Consider the following 25951-nt stretch of genomic DNA (forward strand, 5'->3'; position numbering starts at 1 on the left):
TACAACGTCTTCTCGATGGCAGACGCTTCCGTTTCAAATTCCGCCACTGTTGTTGGCGGATTTCGGACAAGATTTGCAAAAAGCGATTCTTTGACGCCTCGCATTAAAAATTTGACTTTCTCAGCTTCAGTCATGTTAGGGTTAGCGCGGCGAAAGAGGCGCTTCATCTCTTCAACGTACGCCAGCACAGGCTCGTTAGGAAGTTGAAGTCTTGACTGAAGGAGGTCCTGGGCTCTTTCTTTTCGGACGACGCTTGAAAAGGCAGTCAAAAACGCTTCCTTAAAAATGTCCCAGTCCTTCATAGCTGCCTCATGATTTTCGAACCAAACTCGGGCATGTCCTTGAAGAACGAAGTAGACTTGCCTGAGTTTCGTGGCGTCGTTCCAGCCATTGAATTCTGCCACACGGTCGAAAAGGTCCACCCAGTCTTCTGCATCTTCATCCGGTCGTCCATGGAAGCAGGGGGGCTCACGGGGTTGAACGAAAACAACCGGTGCTGTAGGCTGGGCCATTGTGAGCGTCGATGTCTTCCGAGATCGAGTAGGGTCAGGCAGCAGACCGTGTTCGGGTTGTAGGCCTTGAAGTCGGCGGCTGGCTCGTTGACCTGTAGGATGGTTTTCCAGGGCGACAGGAACACGGCTTGGGTCTTCGCTTGAAGGATCAAAGGCAGCACCTCCACCAGATGTCACGTAGTAGTGACGAGGTCGACGACACAAATGAAGGGGTTGATAATTGCACTAAAGAAACTCTTTATTTGGGCTGACTTGCGCCCGCAAAAGAACTAAGCAACTCGGCGGCGGCGATAGAAACAAACGTGCTCGTCGATCGTCGAACAAAGAATGCTCGTCACACTCGGCAACGCTCAATTTAAAGGCTGCACAGAACAATCTAGATAACGTCGCAAACAGCTACCAGCACGGGCTGGAACATTGTGGAAAGACACCCGAGTGGCCGGAACCTTCCAGACAGATCTCGGTGCGGCTTGCGCTACGACAAAACTGATAAAGGTGTGACTCGCGACATCGAGCAGTAACAAACAAAGATTACAGAACTGATACGCGGTCCAGAATCAGAGTGATAAGCCTGTATGCCGGCGGCTGTTAAAAAACAACAAATACTGTTTTGCAGGTTTCGCGGCAATATATATAAGCAGAGGTAGTGTATTATATATTTATTCGCAATTAACAAACTAGTGATAAATAATTAACCCATAATATTAGTTCGTTGCAATAATACTCGACGTAAGCTACCCAATGATACATATTTCGACGTTTTAGTGTAACATATATATTTATTCGCAATTACCAAATTAGCACTAAATGATTAACGCCTATTATTAGGTCTGTCCACCCTCTATACGCAGTGCCTGGTGTCATCGACAGTACCGGAACCATGGAAGAATGCAAACATTATCCTCATTCACATGAAAGGGGACTCTAAGGATCTTAAAAATTACAGACCAATCAGCTTACTGTCTGTTATATATAAGGTATTTACTAAGGTAATCGCTAATAGAATCCGGACAACCTTAGACTGCAATCAAGCAAAGGATCAAGCAGGGTTTCGGAAACGGTACTCTACTATCGATCATATCCATACCATCAATCAGGTAATAGAAAAATGCTCGGAATATAACCAGCCCTTATACATAGCATTCATTGATTACGAAAAAGCATTTGACTCAGTTGAAACCTCGGCAGTGATGCAGGCATTGCGAAATCAGGGGGTAGACGAGCCGTACGTGAAAGTGCTGGAAGATATATATAGTGGCTGTACAGCAACCATAGTTCTGCATAAAGAAAGTAACAAAATTCCCATAAAGAAAGGTGTTAGGCACGGAGACGCAATCTCCCCAGTACTGTTCACAGCTTGCTTAGAGGAAGTATTTAGAGACTTGGAATGGGAGCAGTTGGGGATAAGGGTAGATGGAGAATACCTCAGTAATCTGCGATTTGCTGATGACATTGCCTTGCTAAGCAACTCGGGGGATGAACTGCAAATAATGATTGATGACCTAGACAGAAAAACTGGAAAGGTAGGCTTGAAAATCAATATGCAGAAGACTAAGACAATATTTAACAGCCTTGGGAAGGAAGAACAGTTTACATTTGGTAGCGAAATACTGGAATTAGTAATCGAATATGTCTACTTAGGACAGGTAGTAACCGCAGATCCGGACCATGAAAAGGAAATAACAAGAAGAATAAGACTGGGATGGAGCGCATTTGGCAAGCACTCGCAGATTATGACTAGCAGCTTACCGGCATCGCTCAAGAGGAAAGTGTACAACAGTTGCATCTTGCCTGTACTCACCTATGGGGCTGAAACGTGGAGGCTAACCAAGAGAGTTCTACTTAAGTTGAAGACAACTCAGTGGGCTATGGAACGAAAAATGGTAGGGGTAACATTAAGAGATAGAAAGCGTGCAGAGTGGGTCAGAGAAATAACTCAAGTTATCGACATTCTAGTGGAAATTAACAAGAAGAAATGGACATGGACAGGACATGTAGTGCGAAGAGAGGATAACCGATGGTCGCTTAGGGTAACAAACTGGATTCCAAGGGAAGGAAAGCGTGGCAGGGGGTGGCAGAAAGTTAGGTGGGAGGATGAGATTAAGAAGTTCGCAGGGGTCAAGTGGATGCAGCTAGCACAGAACCGGGTTAAGTGGAGAAATATGGGAGAGGCCTTCGCCCTTCAGTGGGTATAATCAGGCTGATGATGATGATGATAAAGATGATTAGGTATGTGCAATAATACTCGATATAAGCTATTTAATGATACATATCTTGAGTTAGTAGTGAAGCATATATATTTATTCGCAATTAACAAATTAGCGATAATAGTTTAGCGTCTACCAATTATTATTTGCTATAATACTTCACACAGGTTTTCCAACCATGCATGACTTCATGGTGTAGCATATTTCATACTTAGTTGCAATTAACAAAAGAGCGATGGATAATTGAAAAGGGCAATTAGCTAGTCTAGCGCAATTTTACTCGCATAGTTATCTAAAAATTTATGACTTGAAGGTATAGCGAAATATTTAATAGCAAATTACAAATTAGTGACAACTCATTAATCCCCGCAACTAGTACAGTGTTATACTTGACAAGCTATCCAGTGATATATCATTAAATTTAGCATAATGTTCAAATTTATTCCCATTGACATAATTCGCAGTAGACGTTTGTCTTCGATTTGTCAAGTGCAACTGTACTAGACAAAATGGCCAATGGTAGAACATTTGTTCCCATTAAACTTGATATTTCTTCTTTCGAAGAGTTTCCAAGGTGGAGAGCAGACTTTTCTAAAAAAGTCATACTGAGTTTCGCCACAACTGCACAAGAGAAGCGGACTGAGTAGCACGGTCTCGCCACTGCAGAGCGCGGCATCTGAACGCTCCGTGGACATAGGTCCGATAACAGCGCGGCGAGAGAGAGGCACGACACTTGTTTTTCGCGTCTCGATGCACGTAGGGCGATGTTGGAGGAAGGTAGCAGGGCGCCAGTATTTGCAAACGCGCGCCGAGACCGGTGATGCAAATATCCAGAGTCCAGACGCCCTCTTTCGTAGCGAGCGGCAGCGGCGAAACCATAGAGGAAGAAAGGCAGAACGGACGAACGCCGCACACAGAGTTCCGAAGGCGTGTTACTTTAGAGCGCGAGAGGGAGGGAGAAAGTGTCGTCACATAGGGCACCCTCGTACCGAGCGCCGGGCAGAGATAGCAGCGCCGCGGTGCTGCCCGGCAGCCGCTCCGCGGACTGAAGCCGTGGGCCGTGTATGTTTGAAAACCACTGTACGTTTATTTGCTCCCCTTATTAGGTGTTATATTCCGTATCATAATGCTGAATATGATATTTAAGTGCTGATGTTTTAGTTTTAGTCTGTAATATATTGTAACTTTGATACTATAAATATATTGCCAGTGTGTTGTTCTTTTCACTTTTTTTATTGCAAGAGACTGTAATGTGTATGGTATGCTACTTCGTGTAGCTTTCACGTGCTGAAATGAGAAGTTCTTTTTCTTATATTCGCTAGTGCCATGTATTTGTCCCCCGGGGCTTTGTCAAGCGTGTGCCAACCTCAGTTCAGTTCAGTTAAGTTTTATTCCTTAAAGGACGACTTTCAGAGGGTGTTACATAAGGGATGGGAACACAGTTGAAAATACGAACAAACAGGATTATTTAACATCGAAGATGATCTTTTACACGTGCTTAAAAAACAGATGCCGAAGCGATGACGACGATGTCATACACTTGAAAATGTGAGAAAAAAAACAACAATGATTATTTTACATTGAAGATGATCTCTTACACGTAGCCAAGGGTACCATTCCAGATATCTCTGGAAATAAATGCCATTGATTGATTGATCGATTGATTGATCGAAATAAACTTAGCCATTTTCGCAAGACAGCATAGGAACCTCGGTCGAAGAAACGAAATCGATATCTAGAATAAATTTCATCAAGAGATGCATCAAATCTTATTCCCCCGCGGGACAGCTCGGTTGCTTATAGTTTGCACAAGGAGGATTGGATGTTTTCTGGTCGCAGGGGGTCACATTTATACCTCTGTTGAATTCAGAAATGGGTAGAAAGTAAGGAGATACTCGGAGGACTTCAGAACGGCTTTAATATGGTAGGCGCTTACATGATAGACTGTTTGTGCTTACCCAATGCATCGAAATATCTAGAGTGAACAATAGACCTTTGTATTTAGCCTTCCTGTACATAAACCGACCACTACTGCTGAAGAAGCTGACGTTGAAAGATTTTATGCGGACCTACAATGCCTTTTAGACCTCACCCCATCATCAGACGTCGTTTTTCTCATAGGAGACTGAAATGCTAAGGTCGGGAATCAAGAAAGATCCGGAATTATAGGCAAGTTCGGTCTTGGCGAGCCAAATGAAGCTGGGCAGAGGCTAGTAGAGTTTTGTCAAGAAAACAACCTGACCATAGCGAATACTCATTTTCAACAGCACAAGAGGCGCCTGTACACATGGACTTCACCGGACGGTCTGTACAGGAATCAGATCGATTATATTCTTTGCCGGCAGAGATGGAGAAGCGCTATACAAGCAGTAAAAACAAGGCCTGGGGCCGATTGTGGCACCGATCATCAGCTTCTTGTTGCCAAAATTAAGCTTCGATTGAGGAAAACGCAGAAAACTAGAAGGCCTTGCAGGTATGATCTGGATCAAATTCCATTAGAATATGCTGTGGAAGTGAGGAATCGATTTCAAGAATTAGAGCTAGAAGACAGAGAGCCCGAAGAGATGTGGACTGATGTTCGTGATATAATACAAGAAGTTGCTACTAAGGTAGTTCCAAAGCAAAAGAAATGCGAGAAAGCAAACTGGTTATCTGAAGAGGCTTTGCAAATAGCTGAGGAAAGGAGGATGGCAAAAGTTATGGGGGAAAGAGAAAGATACAAGGTTCTCAATGCGGATTTTCAAGAAATAGCAAGGAGAGATAAGAATGCCTTCCTGAGCACACAGTGCCAAGCAGTTGAGGGCAACAGCCAATTAAGGAACACAAGAGCTCTGTATAAGACAATCAAAGATATCAAAGGAAGCTTCTGTGCTAAGCTGGGCATGATAAAGGACAAACGAGGCAAGGACAAGAACAAAGCTAGCGGAATTGGCGGCATTCCAGCTGAGTTGCTTCAAAACCTCAACCATGACGCTGTTAACATTCTGCATACATTATGTCAGAAGATTTGGACAACCCTGTTACATCCTGTTGGGAGGTCAGTTTACATCCACATTCAAAAGAAAGGCAGTGCCAAAGATTGTTCCAACTACCGCACGATCGCGCTTATTTCGCATGCTAGCAAGGTGATGTTGAAAATCCTCCAAGGTAGGCTGCAGCAGTATGTGGATCGGGAGCTTCCGGAAGTGCAACCTGGGTTTCGCAAGGGCAGAGGAACTAGAGACCAAATTGCCAACCTTCGCTGGATCATGGAAAAAGCAAGAGAGTTCCAGAAACCCATCTACTTCTGCTTTATTGATTATGCGAAAGCATTTGACTGCGTAGATCACAGCAGATTGTGGCAAGCTGTCCAAGAGATGGGAGTTCCAATTCACCTCATCTGTCTCCTCAGGAACCTGTATGAAGGACAAGAAGCCACAGTCAGAACTGGGCGTGGTCTTACTGATTGGTTTCCGATTGAGAAAGGAGTGAGGCAAGGCTGCATACTGTCGCCCTACCTATTTAACCTATATGCAGAGTGCGTCATGAGGAAGGCCGGTCTGGACGAGTCTTCAAATGGAGTGAAGATTGCTGGAAAACCTTACAAAACCCTAGTCAGACCAATTATTGAATATGCCAAAGTAGTATGGGATCCTCACACAGCAACTAACATTCACAAGCTAGATAGGATTCAGCGGCTCGCTGCAAGGTTTATATATAATAAATACTGCCGTAACCATTCTTCAACAGACCTCTGCCAACAAGCCCAACTACCAATGTTAGAAAGCAGAACCAGGTATGAAAGACTGAAAACTCTTTACCTCATTATCAATAATTATCTAAAATTAATAAATCAGACTACTTTGAGATCAAAACTAATGAGACATCAAGGTATCGTCATAGGAGGTTCATTCCATTGCCGGCTATAAAAAGTAATTGCTTCAAGTTTAGGTATTTCCCGCGAACTTGTAAGGACTGGAACTCTCTTCCAGATTCTGCTGTTCGATCATCATCATTATCTGAATTTGTACGCCATTTAGAAAATTTCATCTATGGCTCTACCACAGGGTGATGAGGTTCTATTGCTGTTGTGTAGGATGGCTGTTGTTCTGATTCCTGTGCAATTCATTTTTGTTTTGTTTGTGTGTGTATTCAGAGACAATTTTTGATTGACTATTGATTTTCATTGTCTTCTATATTGCTCATTTTGTGTTTTGTATTTTCCATTCCTGTTACAGCCCCTTATGGTGGCTGACAGTATTAATAAATGAAATGAACAACCTCAGATATGCGGATGATACCACTTTAATGGCAGAAAGTGAAGTGGAACTCAAGAAACTTCTGATGCGCGTACAAGAAGAGAGTGAGAAGTTTGGGCTTAAACTGAACATTAAAAAGACAAAGATCATGGCGTCTTGCCCTATCAAGTCCTGGAGCATCAATGGACAAGAAGTGGAAGCTGTGACAGATTTTCTCTTCTTGGGCTCCAAGATTACCTCGGAAGGAGACTGCAGCCATGAAATTAAGAGACGCCTGCTTCTGGGAAAGAGAGCAATGGTCAGCCTTGACCGCCTAGCAAAGAGCAGAGACATTAGTCTCCCAACCAAGATCCGTATAACTTCTGCTATGGTCTTTCCAGTTGTGATGTATGGATGCGAGAGTTGGACTGTGAAAAAGGCTGATCGCCGAAGAATAGACGCGTTTGAATTGTGGTGCTGGCGATGACTCTTGAGAGTTCTTTGGGCTGCCAGAAAATCAAATCAGTCGATATTGTCGACCATAAACCCTGACTGCTCGTTGGAGGGTCAAATTCTAAAGTTAAAGCTCAGCTACTTTGGTCATCTGATGAGAAGAGAGGAGTCGCTGGAGAAAGATTTGATGTTGGGAAAGGTTGAGGGTCGCCGGAGAAGGGGTAGGTAGCGAACGCGATGGTTAGATGGCATCCTCGAGGCACGGCAGATGAAGTTATGTGATGTTAGGAAGATAGTGAGAGACCGGAAAGCGTGGCGTGACATGGTCCATAGGGTCACGAAGAGTCGGACACGATTGAACGACTGAACTGAACTGAACTGAAGTACATAAACGGGGCGCACAACAACGTAAACAGGAACTCTTGTAGAGCATAATAAAAAAAGAAGGTATCGGTTATGAGATAATAGAGTTCCTACAGGAAATATACCGGGATAACAAAGCAGAAATTACATGGGAAGGGATAAGAAGTACGGGCGCTATCAAGGTATGCAAGTGATTAAGACAGGGTTGTACTCTATCACCGCTGCTTTTCATGCATTATATGATAAATATGTAACGGCGGATACAAGAAAGTAACCTAGGTTTTAACCTGTCATATAGATTAGGTGGAAAGGCGGTAGAGCAGTGCCTCCCTGGTTTGATGTATGCAGACGATATTGTGCTGCTAGCTGAGAGTCTGGAAGAATTTCAAACTCTAGTTAAGTATTGCGGAGACGATGGGGACGCTCTAGGCTTCAGTTCCAGCGCAGTTAAGTCGGGTCTGATATTTTCAACGGCTCAACTTATCAGGGTCCCAAAATACAAGGCTATGAAATACCCGGAATGGCAGAATATAAATATCTGGGTGTATGGGTAAAGGAAGGATTGGCAACAACATTTCCCGGGCTAGTTGGTTCATAGTGAAATTGGGTTAACTGCGCGAGAAAGTTGGACAACGGGAAGAAACACATACGACACTTAGAAGCGCAGACTGTCAACTTTATTGTGCAAGGCGTATTTAAGCGCTCTCTTCTACTTGCAAAATCATTTGCAATCCACGTGAACACAAAAGAAACACTGTGTTTCCAAAATCAGCAAGAAAGATACTAAACCATGAAAAGACATAGATGAAGCAAACTCTGGGCCGGGCCTAAATCACACAGTAGTGCATTATTGCATTCCGCTACGATGTGGTAGGACATATATAGGACACACAGGAAGATGTCCCAATCAAAGGGCACAACAGCCCTGTCGTAAAGTAAGGAACAAAGCCGGTGGCTTCCTGGCTGAACATTGTATGAATTGCAGGAAAAAGGACTGCGCTCCATTTTTTGAGAGAACGCGTTTATTGGTTAAGGCTAATGACAGATGGGAAAGATTAGTGATTGAAGTTTTTCACATAGGCACATCTGAGAACTGCGTCAGCAAGAGTTCCATAACCCTGACATCGAAAGAATTTTCATTTTTAGAAGGTTTTGTACTTTGTAGGAAAGGCCCAGTTTCTTTACAACTCATTTTTATTTATTCTTTTCTGTTTCCCAAAAGCTGTTTGGTTCGGTTCATTTGGTGGTTTTATTCTTTAATTCTTAATATGCCTCTCAGTTTTTTATGCCTGATATTCGCCCCGTTCAAGTTTTGCTATGTAATTTTTGGTCCTAATGCCTTTTTGCTTTTTAATGGTTTTGGTCTCTTGACCTGGTGCCTGTTCATTGTTTCTTATAACTTTACACCGCTTTTAAGAGCTGATGAACCTTTTATACAATGTTTTTTTTTGGGTTTCGGTTTAGACTAAGTGTTTTTCACGGCTCCTGTATTTGACGTAGCCTTCAAGTGCTGATGAACACTTTTGGGCATAGGTATTAGATGCTGGGGGGTATTCGGAAAAAAATATGGTTCCCGGGCTTACTTTCGGAAATGCGGTTTTGTGAATAAAACCAGAGGTACAGGGTACAGTAGAAATAAATCAGAGAGTGATCGGACGATTGGCACCTGGTGCCCATGGCAAAACCACAAATGGGGTGGTACAGGGAGATATGGGCTGGGTTGCATTCGAAGTACGGGAAGCTCAGAGTAAAATATTATTGACAGGAACAGGTGGAGAGCTAATATATTTCAATACCTATACCTGGAAAACGTTGACTCACAATGGAGAAAAAGAACTAGAAAACTAACCAGTAAGTATGCTAGTCACAAGGACGGAGAAATAAAGAGCGTTAAGCAAAAGGTGAAAAACACGGAAGGTAAAAATTGGATAAATTCTACGGAGAAAAAAAAAAGAGTGTGGAGCTATACTGAAAGTGAAACAGGCAGATCAGGAAGGAAGCTTTCTTTGATAACTCAAGAGGCAGTGCCCTACGTTTTGAAGCTGGATCAGCGTGCCTTAGAACACGCCGCTACAAAAAAGAAATTTAACCATGAAGATGACACATGTGAAGTATGCGGTAAATCCACAATAACAATTAACCATCTTATATTCGAATGGGATGGTATCCATTCGGAAGTCGATGCAGGCGCAATCACTCTTCCTGAAGCTCTGGAGTTCAAACATAGCTGTGGCCGGGTGAATGAACCTGTGGTGGCAGCTAGCAAAAATGATTGGAAGTTGTAGGCTTAAAAGCAGAAAAGTGACATAATGTTAGTAATGTAGAAACCAAAATTCAAATAATGAAATGATGGTATAGTTAACCAATCTAAGACAATAATTAAGATATGGGGGAAAAACAAGCATGGTAGGCTATCATTATCGTTTTTTTTCCTACATCCTAATTATTATTTTGCATCGGTTACCTATGCCATCATTCCATTTCTTAAAGTTTTGTTTCTACATTACTAACATTATGTCACTTTTCTGCTTTTAAGCCAGCAGTCTTCCAATCGTTTTCTTTTTTCTTTTTCGTATGCTACCAGGTCTTTTTAAAGGGGACGCTCCCATTTTCCATCAATCCATCCATGAAGAACTTGCCAGTTCGAAGTGAGCTGCCAATTTTTAATATAAAAATATATACATACCAACACATTCTGGACATTTTATAGGAGAGCTCGAATGTATTTTCTTCTCATATTTTTTGACCACACGATAATAATCAATATATTTGCCGGTAATCACTGAACAGGGTTTATGAGGTCTGCTGTATGTTTCCGGGAACACGTGTAATTTATTTACATTACACTCTATGTGATTTCTTTTGAGAGCAGGACAACGTGTGAAACCGAACGTACACTAGCTTTGGGGAGATTAAATCCTTGTTATCAATATATCGGTAAAGTGTCTTAAGTCATTCCACAGCTGCCTCACTGTTATTTCGCCTTTACCAAAGACTTGGGTGCTCAGTGTGGGTCACATGAAGAGCGAAATATTGCTGCGCATAGGAAGCGCAGGTTATTTATATTAATTTGTTGATTACATGCGTTTTACAATGCTCCGCAGTTTCCTCATAATTATATCGAAAATCTGAAGCAGTCTCAACAATTCTCTGCGACAACAGGTAAAATGTTGCAAGGAAAATTCCACTATTCCTAGGCAGATTGCAACAATCTCATACAGAACCCAGTCGAAAATAAACTAATGAACCGTGTCAAAGATACGAAAAATTATACGGTAGTTCTGTCGTAAACGTCTAATTTTTCTGTCGCCATCGAGTACTTTTCTGTAGTTCTGTCGTTTGTTCTTAAGTTCTGTTTTTTGTAGTACTTTTATGTTGTTTGGCCGCACAGTAATTCTCTCATTACAAACAAAAATTTTCTGTAGTTTTTTCCAACTGGGGCCCTTCATAAAAGTGCTTCATTATATCCCACAATTTCCTCTCTATCAAAAAGCTATCTCAGAACTAGGCCTTAATCGAGGCAGGCCGAACATTTATCCGCGCTGATGACGTATACTTACTGATAAAATGATTTCTGACAAACGGGCACCAAAGAAATCTGATAAACGTTCTCGTCACTCCGCCGTGGCGGCACTCTTCATTCCCGATCACAGAAAACATAAAAGTAGAAGAGCCGTCGGATGTATTGCAGAGCTCCATATATGAAGAAAAAAAAACCCTCCCTTGTGGTAAAAACAGTGATAAATCCTCAAAAATTGCATGTGAGCTTACCGAAGTCAGTACTATGTTATGTGGAGTTTCAACATTGCTGTTATCGATATGAAGCTTGCTTTAGTCGGTAGTAACTACCGCAAGATGTTCCGAACTTGTAATCGGTTGTAGGCACAGTACGTTCAGTCTGCCAGATTCTCCTGCTGTCGAAACAAACAGCGCAGCTATGCTCTTTTTTGCAGTACACGCACTAAAGGTGGATATTGCGTTCATCTCACAGTTAAGCGCGCTTCTACTATTGGATCGTCCTTACTGAAATCAATATTTGTTTTGCGATATTCTCCAATTTTGGCATTCAATAGCTATGACTATTTTCAAGAATGAAGTGGAAATGTACGGCAGTATGCCCGAGGCGAAAAAACAAAACAATGAAAGCTTTTTTTAGGAGGTCGTTTTTTTTATTCTGAAGTGAACGTAATCCAGGGAATAAGAGCCAACAAAAATAGCCACTCGTAACAATATCAAATTTTAATCCTTCGGCACGTGGTAACGATAGTAACGTGCCTAATCGACCTTCGCCACGTTAATGTTGTTTCTTTTTATGACCCTATTTGAAACCAAAATGGCGTTGAACAGTGCAAGAGTACAGGAGACCAGTAATTCGGTTCGCGGTCGTTTGAATCTTTTATGAACTCCCAAGTAAGAATGATGTCAAGATTAAATCTGAAATATGTTTCAAATGAACCGAAATATGAAACGATGTGTTTATCATATATTGTTTTAATGTTACAGTCAATGCTTTTACCGGTATGCAGGACTGATTTATTGCATGCTGTCCGCCGTATGCATAAATAAATAAGCATTCGACCATCTAACTTCCAACTTCACAAAAAAAGGTTTTACTGGCGCTTTTTAAGTGGCACCAGATGGCGCATGACATTTCTCGTATTCTCTATCTCGCGGAAATACCGAAGCGGTGTTTTCAACATCGCCGTTTCTTTTTCGGAGCTCTACAATCACTTGTGGAATAAGAATGACGGCATGTATTCCACATCTGACTTCGAGCTCCATTTAGGCCGCCGTCCCTATCATAGCTTTGGTCTCAACTGTTGCATTTGTCTGCTTTCGTAAGTATTTCGACTGTCATACGACACACCGCATCGCGCAGAGCTTTCACTGACGTCAGATGGGAATGTTGGAAAAGCTAGCGGCGGGAACTTTGCTTTCACGTAACAAGATAGCGATGGAAATATATTCCTAATCACGGAGTTCATCGTCCAGAACTAGAGGGTTTAATAATAAAAAACGTATTAAATCGGTAACAGGATGAAAAATGAGCACTATATGTCACACTTGCTTCTGTGGACACCTTACCGCGCCGCAAGGAAAGGGAAGGAGTGTGGGAGTGAAAGTGGATAGAGAGAAAGATTTACGCTAGTGAAGGGATATGGAGCTGGTGTTCTATAACGTGCGCTGATATTGCATAGCACACGGACGCCTCTTCGATTCGGCTCCACCGAAACTCAGCCTCCGGCGGTCGATTTCGAACCCCAGCAAAGTATTCGGGCATCTTAACCATGGCACCACCGTGGCTGGGTGAGAGAGGATATGGGATGGCGTCTTAGTGAGAAATGCTGATACAGGTAAAACTTGATTTAACATAGTTGACGGCAGATGTGAATTAGTTAAATCAGAAATATCTTTAAGTTAATGAGGCTTTTTTCGATCGCCTAATTTGATACATTCGATTATATGCTGCAGTGGCATCCACAAAGCTATAGTGTCATCACTTTATCAAATAGTAAATGCGCTGACAATGACACTGCGTACCGCGAAAACCACCGACGTCACTAGCGTGCATAAAAAGAAACAACAACAATTCTTACCTCAGCAAGAAAAACCCTAGTGGACTACAATTTTACATCTATAAGCGTAGTAGCGCAGCCTGTAGACTTTGCTAGCGTGCACTTTGTAAGCAAAGACCGCACGGATTTTTCCAGAGTTTGATGTGCGTCTAGAATATCTGTTCTCACGTGTTGGCCGGGCAACTGCCTTGGCAGATAAAGAGCATCCATCGCTTCATCTGCCATGTGGTAAATTCTACTTAATATTTTAAATGTCGCTTTCCACGGCGGAATTGGGCGAAAGCGGTACAAAAGGCGCAGAGCGATGTCACCATTGGCACGCAGTTATTAAATACTGAGACGTTGTTTACAAAACATATCAAAGTTAACATTTTTTTCACCTTCATTTTTTGAAAAAAAGGTTCGTTGTGTCGGGAAAGATAACGAAATTAGTTTCGTTACTTCGAGTTAAAGCATTCGACCGTATGCTCGTCTGAAGGGGAATAGGGGTACCTTCAATAAATCAGGAATTTAGTTTATTGGGGTTTCCTGAAATTGAGTTCTAATTTATGCTTAAGTAATTGCAGATGCTTCACTGCGAGGGCTGGCCACGCAACGCCAGTATACGTTTGCGCAAGGGACAAACAAATGAAAAAAAGGTCGTAGCCAAGAAAGACACCAGAGGAATGATGTGCCTAAAATATCGCTAACACCATTCATCGCCCCATTAATTTAATTTGGTGAGGCATACACCGCAACAATAATGAGAGGCCCAGCGAATATTACTTAAGGCCAGTATTTGACCATAAGCGCATAACACTATGCGCAGTGTTTACGTCCCACGCAGGAGAAACGTAACAAGTGTACATAAGTCTACATCTCGCTTTAACAAGCGCGCTATGAAACGATGCGATGTCAGTGCACGGTAAAGAACCCCAGGTGGTCGAAATTTCCGGAGTCCTCCACTGCGGCGTCTCTCATAGCCTTAGTCGCTTTGGGACGTTAAACCCGACAAACCACAAACCACAAACGCCCGGGGATCATTTGTTCGGCAGATTGTTAGTTTATTTCAAGCTGATTAATTTATTATTGATGACTGACGCTCTTCGCTTAAAGCTCTAAAATTATTCAGTTACGGCATACAATTCTGCCACAGGTATAAGTGCCTTGTGTATTAGCGAGCGTCCCTGATCGACACCACCGAGATTCTAGCAAGGCCTTTGCATCACCTTCTCTCCCATCAGCAAACGTCACGACAAGCGGATGAGCGATAAGGTGTCAGCCACTGAATCTGCGCGTACAGGCTTGGGTAAAGGGGCGAGATGACATCATGTGACTAGACTCAGATTCGCGCTCGCACCTTCATTTGCTGGTACTTTATCGCCATCCGCCTGTCGTGACGTAGGCTGCTGGGGTGCGCAGGCCTTGTCAAGATCTCGGTGGTGTCGCCCTGATACGACTGGAGCTGTGAATAGGAACAGTTGCTAATGCCTGTGGCAATATAGTGCCAGAAAATAAAAGAAAATGATGACTCGAATCTGGCCTCTTATAGCCGCTCGTCGCTCAAAGGAGGATTATAAAACCTGACATTAAGTGTCCGTAGTTATGAATAGCCTTGGCTACTTAACCTACGTGAACACACGTCGAGGATGTGTTAAAAGTTGTTCGTTCCCAGCAAAAACAGAAGTGGCCAAAGTAATTATACCGCCGGCCGTAGGGCTTGGAAGACGTCTTTTTTGTTCCTAGTGGTCATTCAGCATATTCGTGACAGCACGCTATAATTTCTTAATGGCACAGGGCGATGTCCACCCTTCAGAGCACTCGAATAAAAGACTCCTATGTTATAAGCTACTGTGAATAAAATCGAATGGCCTTCCCGCATACCTTCACGAAAAGCCAACAAAATGCTGTTTACATCAAGAAGTAATACTTTGAGATAAGTTGCTTTTCTTCGTTTACCAGAAAGAAAAGCCTAAAAATTAAAAAGTGCAACATTAGAGCACAACGAAAAGCACTGCTTGGGCTACTAATAACAATACAAGTATCCCAGTGATGAAACTTCCCAGTGATGAAACTTCCACTGATGAAACTGCGATAACTTCCAAAATTTCAATCTACGAATGATTTTTTAGTATAAAACACATGAATATCTTTGTTGTTAAGATGAAGTATTGTGGTCTGCTTAAAAAATGCTTTATTCGAGCGAAAACAGGCGAGAAATAACGTTTGAAAAAAGTGCTCTTATTTTGACTCTGCAGTTATGAGGACAAATGTAATCAGATCTATTTCTTTCTTCCAGAGGGAAATTTATCGAAAGACCTGCTTTACGTGGTTCTAAAGGTGCTGCCAGACTGGAAATGCAAGTGTGAACTCTACAACACCGCAGTGGCGAACCTAACAAGCCGCAAGCTGCTATGCACCCACACCCCTACCAAGGACATCTGCCTAGTAAGGTTTCACCTGCGTACTCTCGCAGATAAAATAGAAGGCCACGTAGATTAACTAAAATATTTCTGCTCTTGATTATTTTCTCCATTACCAAGTAATTTATTTCCGCTTCAGTGATGCCAAAAATTAGTTTAAAAAAAGACAAAGGTTGACATGTATGTAGCACTTCATAATTTTAAGATTAACAAGAAATTGTATATTTATTTTATTTATTTATATGGGATACACAGTAAGAGTGCGGATATTTAAAAGATAAAATTTATAGTGCGATGTGCAGTCTGAAATCTCATATGCTCTGCAAAGAGTAGGTACGGAATGACTTAAAATACATCATAAGATCTTGAGTACAGATTTGAGTGTCAGTTGTTGTTTAGCCACACAATTAACTATGGGAAGCACGAAAACTCCTGTGATTGAGATGAACTACGCATGTCTACGCTGCGAAAAGCAACTACAAGTTTGCAGTGCACGCTTTTTGCTTAAAGCTTGATAGAAAGATGTTATATTTGTTAATATATTCTTAAAACAGTGTAAAATTCGGACATTATCGAGCTGTTGCAATGCGCGAATGATGAGGTGACCAATGTTTTGATGCGTAAAGCATTCATTAAAGCATTCCAATGGCAGAAAGTGTTTTGAAGGCAGTGAAAATATGCACGCCGCGAACTGGTCTATAGAAAACGGCGGCCCAAATTCCTTCTTAAAGCGTAACTCTCCAAGAGACTGCACACTTGAGAGCATTGTGAAATGCACATTACAAAACAGACGCAAGACTTTTACTACGGCTAGTAGGTAGTTGCCCAACTGCCCACCCTCAAATGAGAGCGAGTTGAATTGGCCTCTGCGTTCGTGAGGTTCCAGCGAGATGGTGGTTCGAATTCTCGGCAGATATATAAAATGTGGTCGAAGTTTGATAAAAGATAACAAAGCTGGTGAAGGCAAGAGTTGGGACATCGTGGTCACTAGCTCCGAACCGGCCTCACAAAGGCGGCTAGTGGAGTGGAGAGGTCCCCGCACGTCATGGACATTCGGCTACCACACGGGAGCCAGAGCAACTATAAAATATGACGCTCTTTTTAACTTTTAAAGCTCATCAATAAACAATTCACCTATCTACTTGGCTTTCCTCAACATTGTTTGAAGGAGCGAGAAACTTGTGGCTTTTCAGTCTCTTATCGACAAATTATTCGTCCTCTGCTGCCACTTAAAGAGTCTATGTAAAAATATAATAATGGAGTGAGTTGCATAATACTTGTCACCGTTCTCGATAGAAATTTTAGAGCAGAAAGTGTTTGTCGGCGCAATGAATACGATTACCCTTGAGTAAAAATATTAAACTGATTTGCTTTATCGCAAGTTTATTTTTACATTATATATGCAATATCAGATGTTAAGAGGCTGTAGGGAGAGGGCATAGGGTAGGTCGTGTAATATTCAACAGAACTGATATGTTGACCATTTGCCGTTAAACAAAAATACGCTTGAACATGAGCGCATCTCATGTAATTGATAGGACGAAAACATTTATTGAGCAAAAACCTTTCAGACCGCTAAGGAACATGCACTGAAAAATGCGAAAGCCTGAGCGTTGGTACTACTGCTTCGAGCGCTCGCGGGCCTCACCCGCAATCGACCAGATGATGTCCGTCTATGTCGTATTTGCTAAGGCAGTGGCGTATATTCATTTCCACGAAGACGACGATGTGCATAGCACAGCACTAGGGTGTGTTTCAGTTCGGTCGGGATGAAGACGACAGTGTTTACTGCACGGAGTGCGAAAATTTTAGTCTTTAACAGATACAGGATAGGTGTCAACCTATCCGCCTAAACGGCGGCCTGGACTCCTTGGACCCGGTCCGCTAGTCGGATTGCGCCTAGCTGAGTTTCTGAATAGTAGAGTCTCCCAAAATTCTTGTTTTTATCTCTTCATTTATATTTTCGACTTCTGGACACGTACATACCATACCTTCTAGATCCGCCTTATCCTGTCATAATTTGCATCTATCTGAGAGCTGTTCCGGGCACCACTGGCTAAGGGTAGCTCGATTCGAAAAAGTCCTTGCTTTTAAACGCCTTCAGATGCGTTCATGGATCTTATTTAGTGTCCTATCTTCCGGTTGGTATTCTACCCTGTTTAGCCAATATGCCCAGTAATTTCTTTATAGCTGACTAGCCTGTCCCTGCTCAGAGTGTACCGAGGTTCAGCGCCTATTCGGAAGCTGGAACTGCGGGCAACCTTATGATCTCCCCCGTTTCCCTAAAGCTGGGAGTGGGCTGATGCCCATATTAGCCAAAATATTCTGTCATCCTGACATGTTTTCAGCATCCTCTCTGCCTGTGGAGAGACCCTTCCCTTGAGAACATTGCATATTGCTGTTTTCAAATCACTTAAAATTGTAGTAGCCATTGTGCCTGCTATCGCAAGGTCAATGGCCACCTCTTCCTTTCATCCTTAATGTGCATTTTATTGTTAGGTTTTGTTTGTGATCTGTTAATACCATAACCATAACATGCCTCTAGTCATACTCGGCGGCGTCGACATAGACCACATCCTTTCTTCCCTGATATATATTCTGCAACGTTTCCGCCATTTCCTTCAATCTTTCCTGGTGATGCTCTGGATGCATGTTCCGTGGCAGCGGAGGGGTGTTTCCGCTTCTTGACTTCCGTCGGGACACCCGTCGTCTGGTACCCATTGTTGTCATATCGAATGCCTAGTCTTAGCAGTATACTTCTTCCCGTCCGGGTCGTTTTGAGCCTTTCGTATTGGTAGTTTTTGTTGGACTCCATCACTTCTAGAGCCTACAGTGCACCCCCGCTTCATTACCGATTCGTAGACGTACAGATGAAGGATTCAATGGCTGTACATGCTATTCCAGGTGCTTGTTCAAGCGTAGTCTTGGAGCAGTTGGCCAGATGTAAGAAGAGCTCTTTATTACTACTAATTGCGAAACGTCCCGTGGTCCCATGCATAAAATTACGGCGGTCTTGATTTTCAAAATTCAAGCGCTTGCGAATGGGGGCGGGGCCCGCCGCCAGAAACTGTCGAAGTAGCTAGCTTTCAAATGTTTGATGAATGCACAACCACCAAGAAAATAAAATTAGGTCAGTATTTCCAGAAGCGAAAAATTTTAGAAATAAAAGTCGTAGAGGTAATTGAGGGGGAAAGGAAGAAAACAAAAGTGGTGATGTCAATAACAGAAAGCTTCTATTGACAGCTATTAGACGGCGCGACAATTCATAGGCACACACAAAGTGTGTAGTAAAGATAGTCATTTTTCGAAGCAGACTTTCGCGGCGGCCAATGGCGACCCAGAATAGGGTCTGCCACTCCAGCTCCACAACCAAACGCACTTCTCTTCCCAAATCATATCATCGTAAATGAATGTTTTCTCCTCTTCCTCCAACTAATATGATCGTAAAGGCTCTGGGTGTAAGTACGAGGCCGCACCGGCGATCCTGCTCATCAAAAGCCTGTAAGAGGCCTAGGAGATTGGCCTCGCTCATGCCCGACTTGCGATTAACAATGTGTTAATTGAGCTCAGCCTTCGGGTTTCCTCATAGCTTGTCTGTGACGACCATTTTCCTGTAGCGAAATACCTAGGATCCTAATCTGGTCCGCTCTGGGGAGGGGTACTCTGTTTGCTTTTAGTTCGATTCTCTGTTGTTCCTTGCCTATATTCTGCTGCGTCATGACAGGTACACGAGCATATCCTACATTACGGAAGAGAATTTGAGGCCTCTAGGTGCTACGTGTACTTCAATCGTTTTCACATTTGCCTGAAGGGTGCCTCCAATTTTTCCATCTCTGCCTCCGGTTGTCCAGTGTGTGATGTCGTCCGCGTACAGGCTGTGGTTTATGCCCTCAATTTCTTCTGGGTCTGATGGAAGCTTGATCAGTGCAACACTGAAGAGCAGGGGTGAAAGGTCTGAGTCCTGGGGTGTTCCTCTACAGCCTAGCCTAAATTTATGCGACTTGTGTTACCCAATTTGGATGGCTGCTTCTCGCTTTGAGAGCTGTTCTTTTATTTACGCCGAGATCTTGAAGGGTTTCTAATATTGTTTTGTGTTTAACGTTATCCAAGACCTTTGTTGCGTCCAGGCGCAGCATAACTCGCTTGTCTTTAAGATGCCCTTTAATCACCTATTATTGAATTTGCATTTGCAGGGTCAAAAGAACAGGTCTGAAGACAATCATTGGTTCGGGGTAGAGTCCTTTGTCTTACATGTATCTGTTTACTTTTGTCTGAATCGCGTGTTCTATGAGCTTCGCCACACTTAATGTCAAATAAATGTTCTTAGATTTTAAATCTGTAGCTTTTTGCCTGGTTTGGGGATCGTGACGATCTGCGTTGTCTTCGAGATAGTCGGAATTCATCCTCATTGACTGCAATCCTGCACGTACCTTGCGAGGGCAGTGATTAACTTGTTCAGATTTCACCGCATCTTGTAGCTAAGTCCATGTGGCTCCGCTGATGACTTTGTTTTAAGGTTTATTTTTTAACGAGAATTGATTGGCAGCAGCAAAGAAGAAAAGAAGCGGCGGTACACTCTAAACACTGTAACCTTTACGTAACTTTAAGACCTCAGTAAACTATTGTCACGTACTGGTGACGAGGTCGACGACACAAAGGAAGGGGTCGATGATTGCACTAAAGAAACTCTTTATTTGGGCTGACTTGCGCACGCAAAAGAACTAAGCAACTCGGCAGTGGCGATAGAAACAAACGTGCTCGTCGATCGTCGAACAAAGAATGCCCATCACACTCGTCAACGCTCAATTTAAAGGCTGCACACAACAATCTAGATAACGTCGCAAACAGTTACCAGCACGGGCTGGAACATTGTGGAAAGACACCCGAGTGGCCGGAACCTTCGAGACAGATCTCGGTGCATCTTGCGCTACAACGAAACTGATAAAGGTGTGACTCGCGACATCGAGCATTAACAAACAAAGATTACGGAACTTATACGTGGTCCAGAATCAGAGTGATAAGCCTGTATACTGGCGGCTGTTAAAAAAACAACAAATACAGTTTTGAAGGTTTCGCGGCACTATGTAGTACAGATTTCATGTTTTAGTTTTTTCTGTTTTGTAGAGACTAAAGGTTACAACGGCAACCACTCAAGCGTTTGAAAGGCTACTCTCAAATTATTGTCCTGTAACTTTTGCACGGTAACTTATGAGAAGCATGGTAACTTATGTGAAGACTTCATACGGTGATGGACATGGGTCCTCCTGGACATCCGATCAGACTGGTGGCTCCCTCCCGTGTTCGTCGAGGAAGCGTTGGAACCTCACGAGTGACTCTGACAGTGAGCATACCAGACTACTTCAGTAAGGACCAACACTCAAGCAGAGTGAGGGCACATTTGAGACATACCTCAGCCGGAAGACCAAACGACGACTATTAACTGAAGCACGCAATTCTCATCCAGCCTAAGCATCGATCTGACAACATGAGGCGGTTTAACAGGCAAGCTGCCTCTGTGAAACGCGGTGGCACTCGTGACTAATGAAAATAAAGATGTCCTGGTAAACCCACACAAGAATGTCGTTGCAGTTTATGTTCATCACACGTCTGCGCTCGAAAAAGGTTGGTCCATCTTTGCGCTCGGAGGCATATCGATACATACAGTTATCCCGCTGGGTGAGGAGTCTCCTTCCGACGTCGTCTACAATATCTTCGAAGAAATCATGAAGTATTACCTGCCTATACTCGTATGACAGCAAAATAAGGCCCCTTGATTCCTTTTGTGTCATGGCGTATCAATTCTCGATGTGTAAACATCATCTTAAAAGGCGACAGCCTGCCGTCACAGGTGCAGGTAAGCCACTTTCGTTACGCTGTATGGCCATTCATGCCAAAGCCCCTACAGTGTCAGAAATACATGAAACTTGGCCACTTTGGAGGGGTCTGCAGCAACACGAGTGTGCACTTCCGTTGTGCAAAACGTCATGAATCTGAGTCACGTACAGCGCAGGTTTTGAGGTGTTTCGACTGACACGGTCCCCATGACGCATCATCTAAATTGCCCGCGGATCAAACATGTTTGGGCTGGTCTAAAGCAAATGGTCTGAGACAATTCAACACACCGTGAAGCTCCTGCGAGAATTCGCAGAAGGCAAGGCCGCTGCCAACGACAGCCGCACAAACGCGCAGCTGGCGCCTCCTCTTCACGATCAGTCGGTTCCTCTTCGTCCCAAATGGACCCGTCCGCGCACTACAGACAGAGAACGGATGGCGTCGGGCTCAGATCTGTGGCCAGCGCTTCCACCAATAAATCCTCCTGAGGCACCTATACTTAAGCTTCCCTCACCGACCACATCCACCATTCTGGACTGCTTATCGGAGCAAGATCGCCAAATACTGCTGATCTTAAGGACGGTGGTCAACGCCATTAGACCTCTACTACAGGCTCTACCCCCTTCATGGATCACTGCCTTGTCGTGGCGGAGGGGCGTGCGAAACTCGATGAAGTCGTGAGCTCTGCTGTGTAGGGCCACCCAAGATAGACAGGTCACGGCAGAGAGTTCTGACAAAATGTGATTCACTGGAGAAGCTAATGGCAACCCACTCCAGTATTTCCTGCCAAGAAAACCCTATGGCCAGTCTGACTGTGAAAAAGGCTGACCGCCGAAGAATTGACGCATTTGAATTGTGGTGCTGGCGAAGACTCTTTAGAGTTCCTTGGACTGCCAGAAGATCAAATCAGTCGATATTGTCGACCATAAACCCTGACCGCTCATTCGAGGGTCAAAATCTAAAGTTAAGACTCAGTTACTTTGGTCATCTGATGAGAAGAGAGGAGTCGCTGGAAAAAGATTTGATGTTGGGAAAGGTTGAGGGTCGCCGGAGAAGGGGTAGGCAGCGAACGCGATGGTTAGATGGCATCCTCGAGGCACTGCAGATGAAGTTATGTGATGTTAGGAAGATAGTGAGAGACCGGAAAGCGTGGCGTGACATGGTCCATAGGGTGACGAAGAGTCGGACACGACTGAACGACTGAACTGAACTGAACAGGCTCTACAATCGCTAACTGCTAGATATGTCTTAGTGGTGCTCGACGCCCTCAATCCAGCCCTTCAGGATCTTTAAACTACGGTGGCTGGCCAACCTCCTAAGTTCTGTGAGAAAGTCAGAGGCGCCGCGCTCTTCTAGTGGAACGCAAGAGGCCTGAAGTAGCGAATCTCATGTTTCCGGAAATCTGTCTTCAGGAAGTACTTAGCGATATTCTGCGAGCCTAACGTAACTCAAGCAATCAAGCTATCCGGGTACGAATATTTTTCGCTCTTACATGCGGAGAGCGTAGTCACTGCCATGACGTACGTTTGCTGTCCAGTCCCACCTGACAATGAAAATCAGTACGCATGATTCATAATGAAGCCAAGAACGTTAGAATTCACGCTATTGCAGCATATGTGTCTCCATCCTCTCAATTGGACTGCGAAAGACTGAAGTTCGTCATGGAGGCAACCCGGGCTCCTTGGATCATTACTGACGATTTTAACGCCCGCCACTTGCTATGGGAAAGTACCGGATCCAACGACAAACAAAGGAATCTTGCCTTATTTTCTCCCGATAATGACCTCTATATACTGAATGACGGAATCCCGACTTACCTATGTGATGGTTTCCACAGCAGTTATCTCCATCTAGCATTAGTTTCTCGGTCTTTTCGCCGGTGTGTTCACTGTTGTGTTGATGTGATGACCCATGGGAGTGACCACATTCCTACAAGCTCAAAATAAATGAACTTGGCGCATCCGCCATAGCTAAGCTCAGGCACATCGACTAGACTGAATTTCAAAAGCATATCGAACATGGGTTCAAAGAAGCCTTCATTGGCAAATTAGAGGACACTATAGCAGATGCCATGACTGTTGTTAGTAATCACATCTCGCTATTTAAAATACGCAGCGACTTTGACACCGAGCCTAAACGCATACGTGCTCTTCGGCGGTGACCAGAAAGTCAATACAGATGAACCAAGTGCTGAACTGATCCAAGAAAGGCTAGACATATGCAGCAAAAACATCAAGCCAAGAATAAATTGTCTACCAGACCAGCGCTGGAATTCTTTCTACCCGCAATTAGTTCCCCAAAAGCCCATGTCGCTCACCTGGCGGACTGTGTGGAGCCTTCGTATGCCTTCACAGCAAAGACAGCCATTCTGTGCCTTGGTTGTATATCAAAATCGTAAACAGATCGAGGTAGCAATTGAAGTCAGAAAATTGCAGGTTCAACAACTATCCCAGCGTGTTCCACCTGGCTCACGGGAATCAGCGATGGATGTCATTTTTTCTCGTGAGGAACTCGACTCTGCTCTTGCAAGATGTAGGCCTTCGTCTTCCCAGAGCCGGATGAAATCAAATGTCCTGCGCTGTCCCATCAAGCAACGACGCGCGAGAAGTGCTCCTCAAACATTATGATCACTCTTGGCTTGATGACGCTGTTTCTGAGGAATGGAAATCTAGTCGGCTGATACACTTTCTAAAACCAGAAAAATCTCCGCTCGAGCTCACATCCTACAGGCTAATAGCTTAGGCCAGTTGCGTGGGAAATGTCATAGAAAGAATAGTGTTGACGCACCTTGAGTGGTACCTGAATGGCTACAAAATATACTCCAAAGCAATGGTCGGCTTTCGGAGGGGTCACTACTCTACTGACAGCGTCGTTGACCTCACGTTCACGGTTCAACAACAGAAACGAATGAAACGTCTGTCCGTGGCACTCTTTCTTGATGTGAAAGATGCCTACGACACTGCGTCCAATCAAGCCATTTTTGATGCAACGGAAACTGTGGCCATCGGTGGTCGGATGTTCGCGTAGATATAGAGCTATCTGACAAGATAATTTTTTTTTTTCAGTGTGAAGGTGGCTCGACTCCAGCGTAATATACCCGCCGCGGCGTGCCTCAGGGTGGTGTGTGCAGCCCTACTTTGTTTATTCTAACACTAATCGCACTCTCAGAGAACCGGCCTCTCTTCCACCATCCAGATAACAATGCACGCCGATGACATCTGCATTTTGACCTCCTCTATGACGCGTCTTCAGGTGCAAGTAAGGCTTCAACGGGCGGCTAAAATAACGCGACCTTATCTTCAGAAGCAGGGTCTCAGCGTTTTAAAAGAAAAGTGCGCGCTAGTCTCATTTACACGCAAATATATGAATCCGTATCCGATATTCATCGATTGTCATAACATATTTCTTACTACAAATCTTATCGTTTCTTAGGGGTTCTGACCCAGGCAGCTCAAATCTTGGGCCCAGTACTGGTACGGTGTTGGCAATGTGTGGGCCAATGCACGACCAGTCATTACCGACGTAGTGCCAACATTGGGCTCAACACTCGTGCTTCTTGGGGATAGATCGCAACCTATCATTGAGGCTGCTTTGCACCCTATTAAGAAAAAAGCTAACATCGACCGCTCACTTACTCCGCCTTTTTAGCGGAAAACTCATTCGTCAGCAGAGTCAATGATGTTCTATAGATAATTATTTTTAGGATTCCTACGGTACAGTACACCCACGCTTTCAAACACGTGCAAGACTAATTTGCTTGCCCACCAGGTAGTCCAAGGTCAGGCCTTTCGCACATGCCTGGCCCTCCCTGAGAACGCATCAACTTTGGGAAGTATTGCATATTGCACTCGCCAAAGAGAACCCGCTTTCGACGTATATTATTGAAGACTGCCGATACATATACGACATATTCCAAGGGTTGCATAGCATCAACACGTGCAGGTGCCTCTACAGAGACCACATTCTGCATTTGCAAAGATCAAGATTAGAAACGCACCAGTCATCCATTCCAAAATAGTTAATTCCGGTAGTACGACCTTCGTCGCCTCTGTGGTGTGTGCAGCTCCTATGTGTGGGCCTCGCTATTCCGGGGATATCGAAGAAATAGATTTTATCAACGCCTTCACTGTTCATTTATACAATGACTCACGTCTGTACGGATAGCTCGGTAACCCGTACTTGTTCTGCTTGCACCGTCATCGTTCCTGCGAGACCAGCAAACATTTACGAACTAATTTGGCATTTTGAAGTAGAACTGGCCGCACTTCGTGCTGCTGTAAAGTATGTCTGAACACACTTCTCAAAAATGAGCAGTGTTCTGTGACTATAAACCTCCCCTAGAATGTTTTCAATCGGTCTTCAGCCCTGGCGACTATGAGCAACTTGCAG

At 43.7% G+C, this 25951-nt stretch overlaps 1 protein-coding gene across 1 annotated transcript in view; it reads left to right on the forward strand.

Annotated features, from left to right (window-relative positions):
* The window catches only part of LOC146175186 (epithelial serine protease-like), a 102084-nt gene that overhangs the window by 54880 nt on the left and 21253 nt on the right, over positions 1-25951 (forward strand). Inside the window, exon 6 of the mRNA XM_084585547.1 lies at positions 15607-15755. Coding sequence (XP_084441673.1) covers positions 15607-15755 — 149 coding nt within the window. The remainder of the gene's footprint in view (positions 1-15606; positions 15756-25951) is intronic.

Source organism: Amblyomma maculatum, chromosome 11 (genome assembly GCF_055883805.1).
Source record: "Amblyomma maculatum isolate TAMU_Amacu chromosome 11, ASM5588380v1, whole genome shotgun sequence".
Classification (NCBI taxonomy): Eukaryota; Metazoa; Arthropoda; class Arachnida; order Ixodida; family Ixodidae; genus Amblyomma; species Amblyomma maculatum.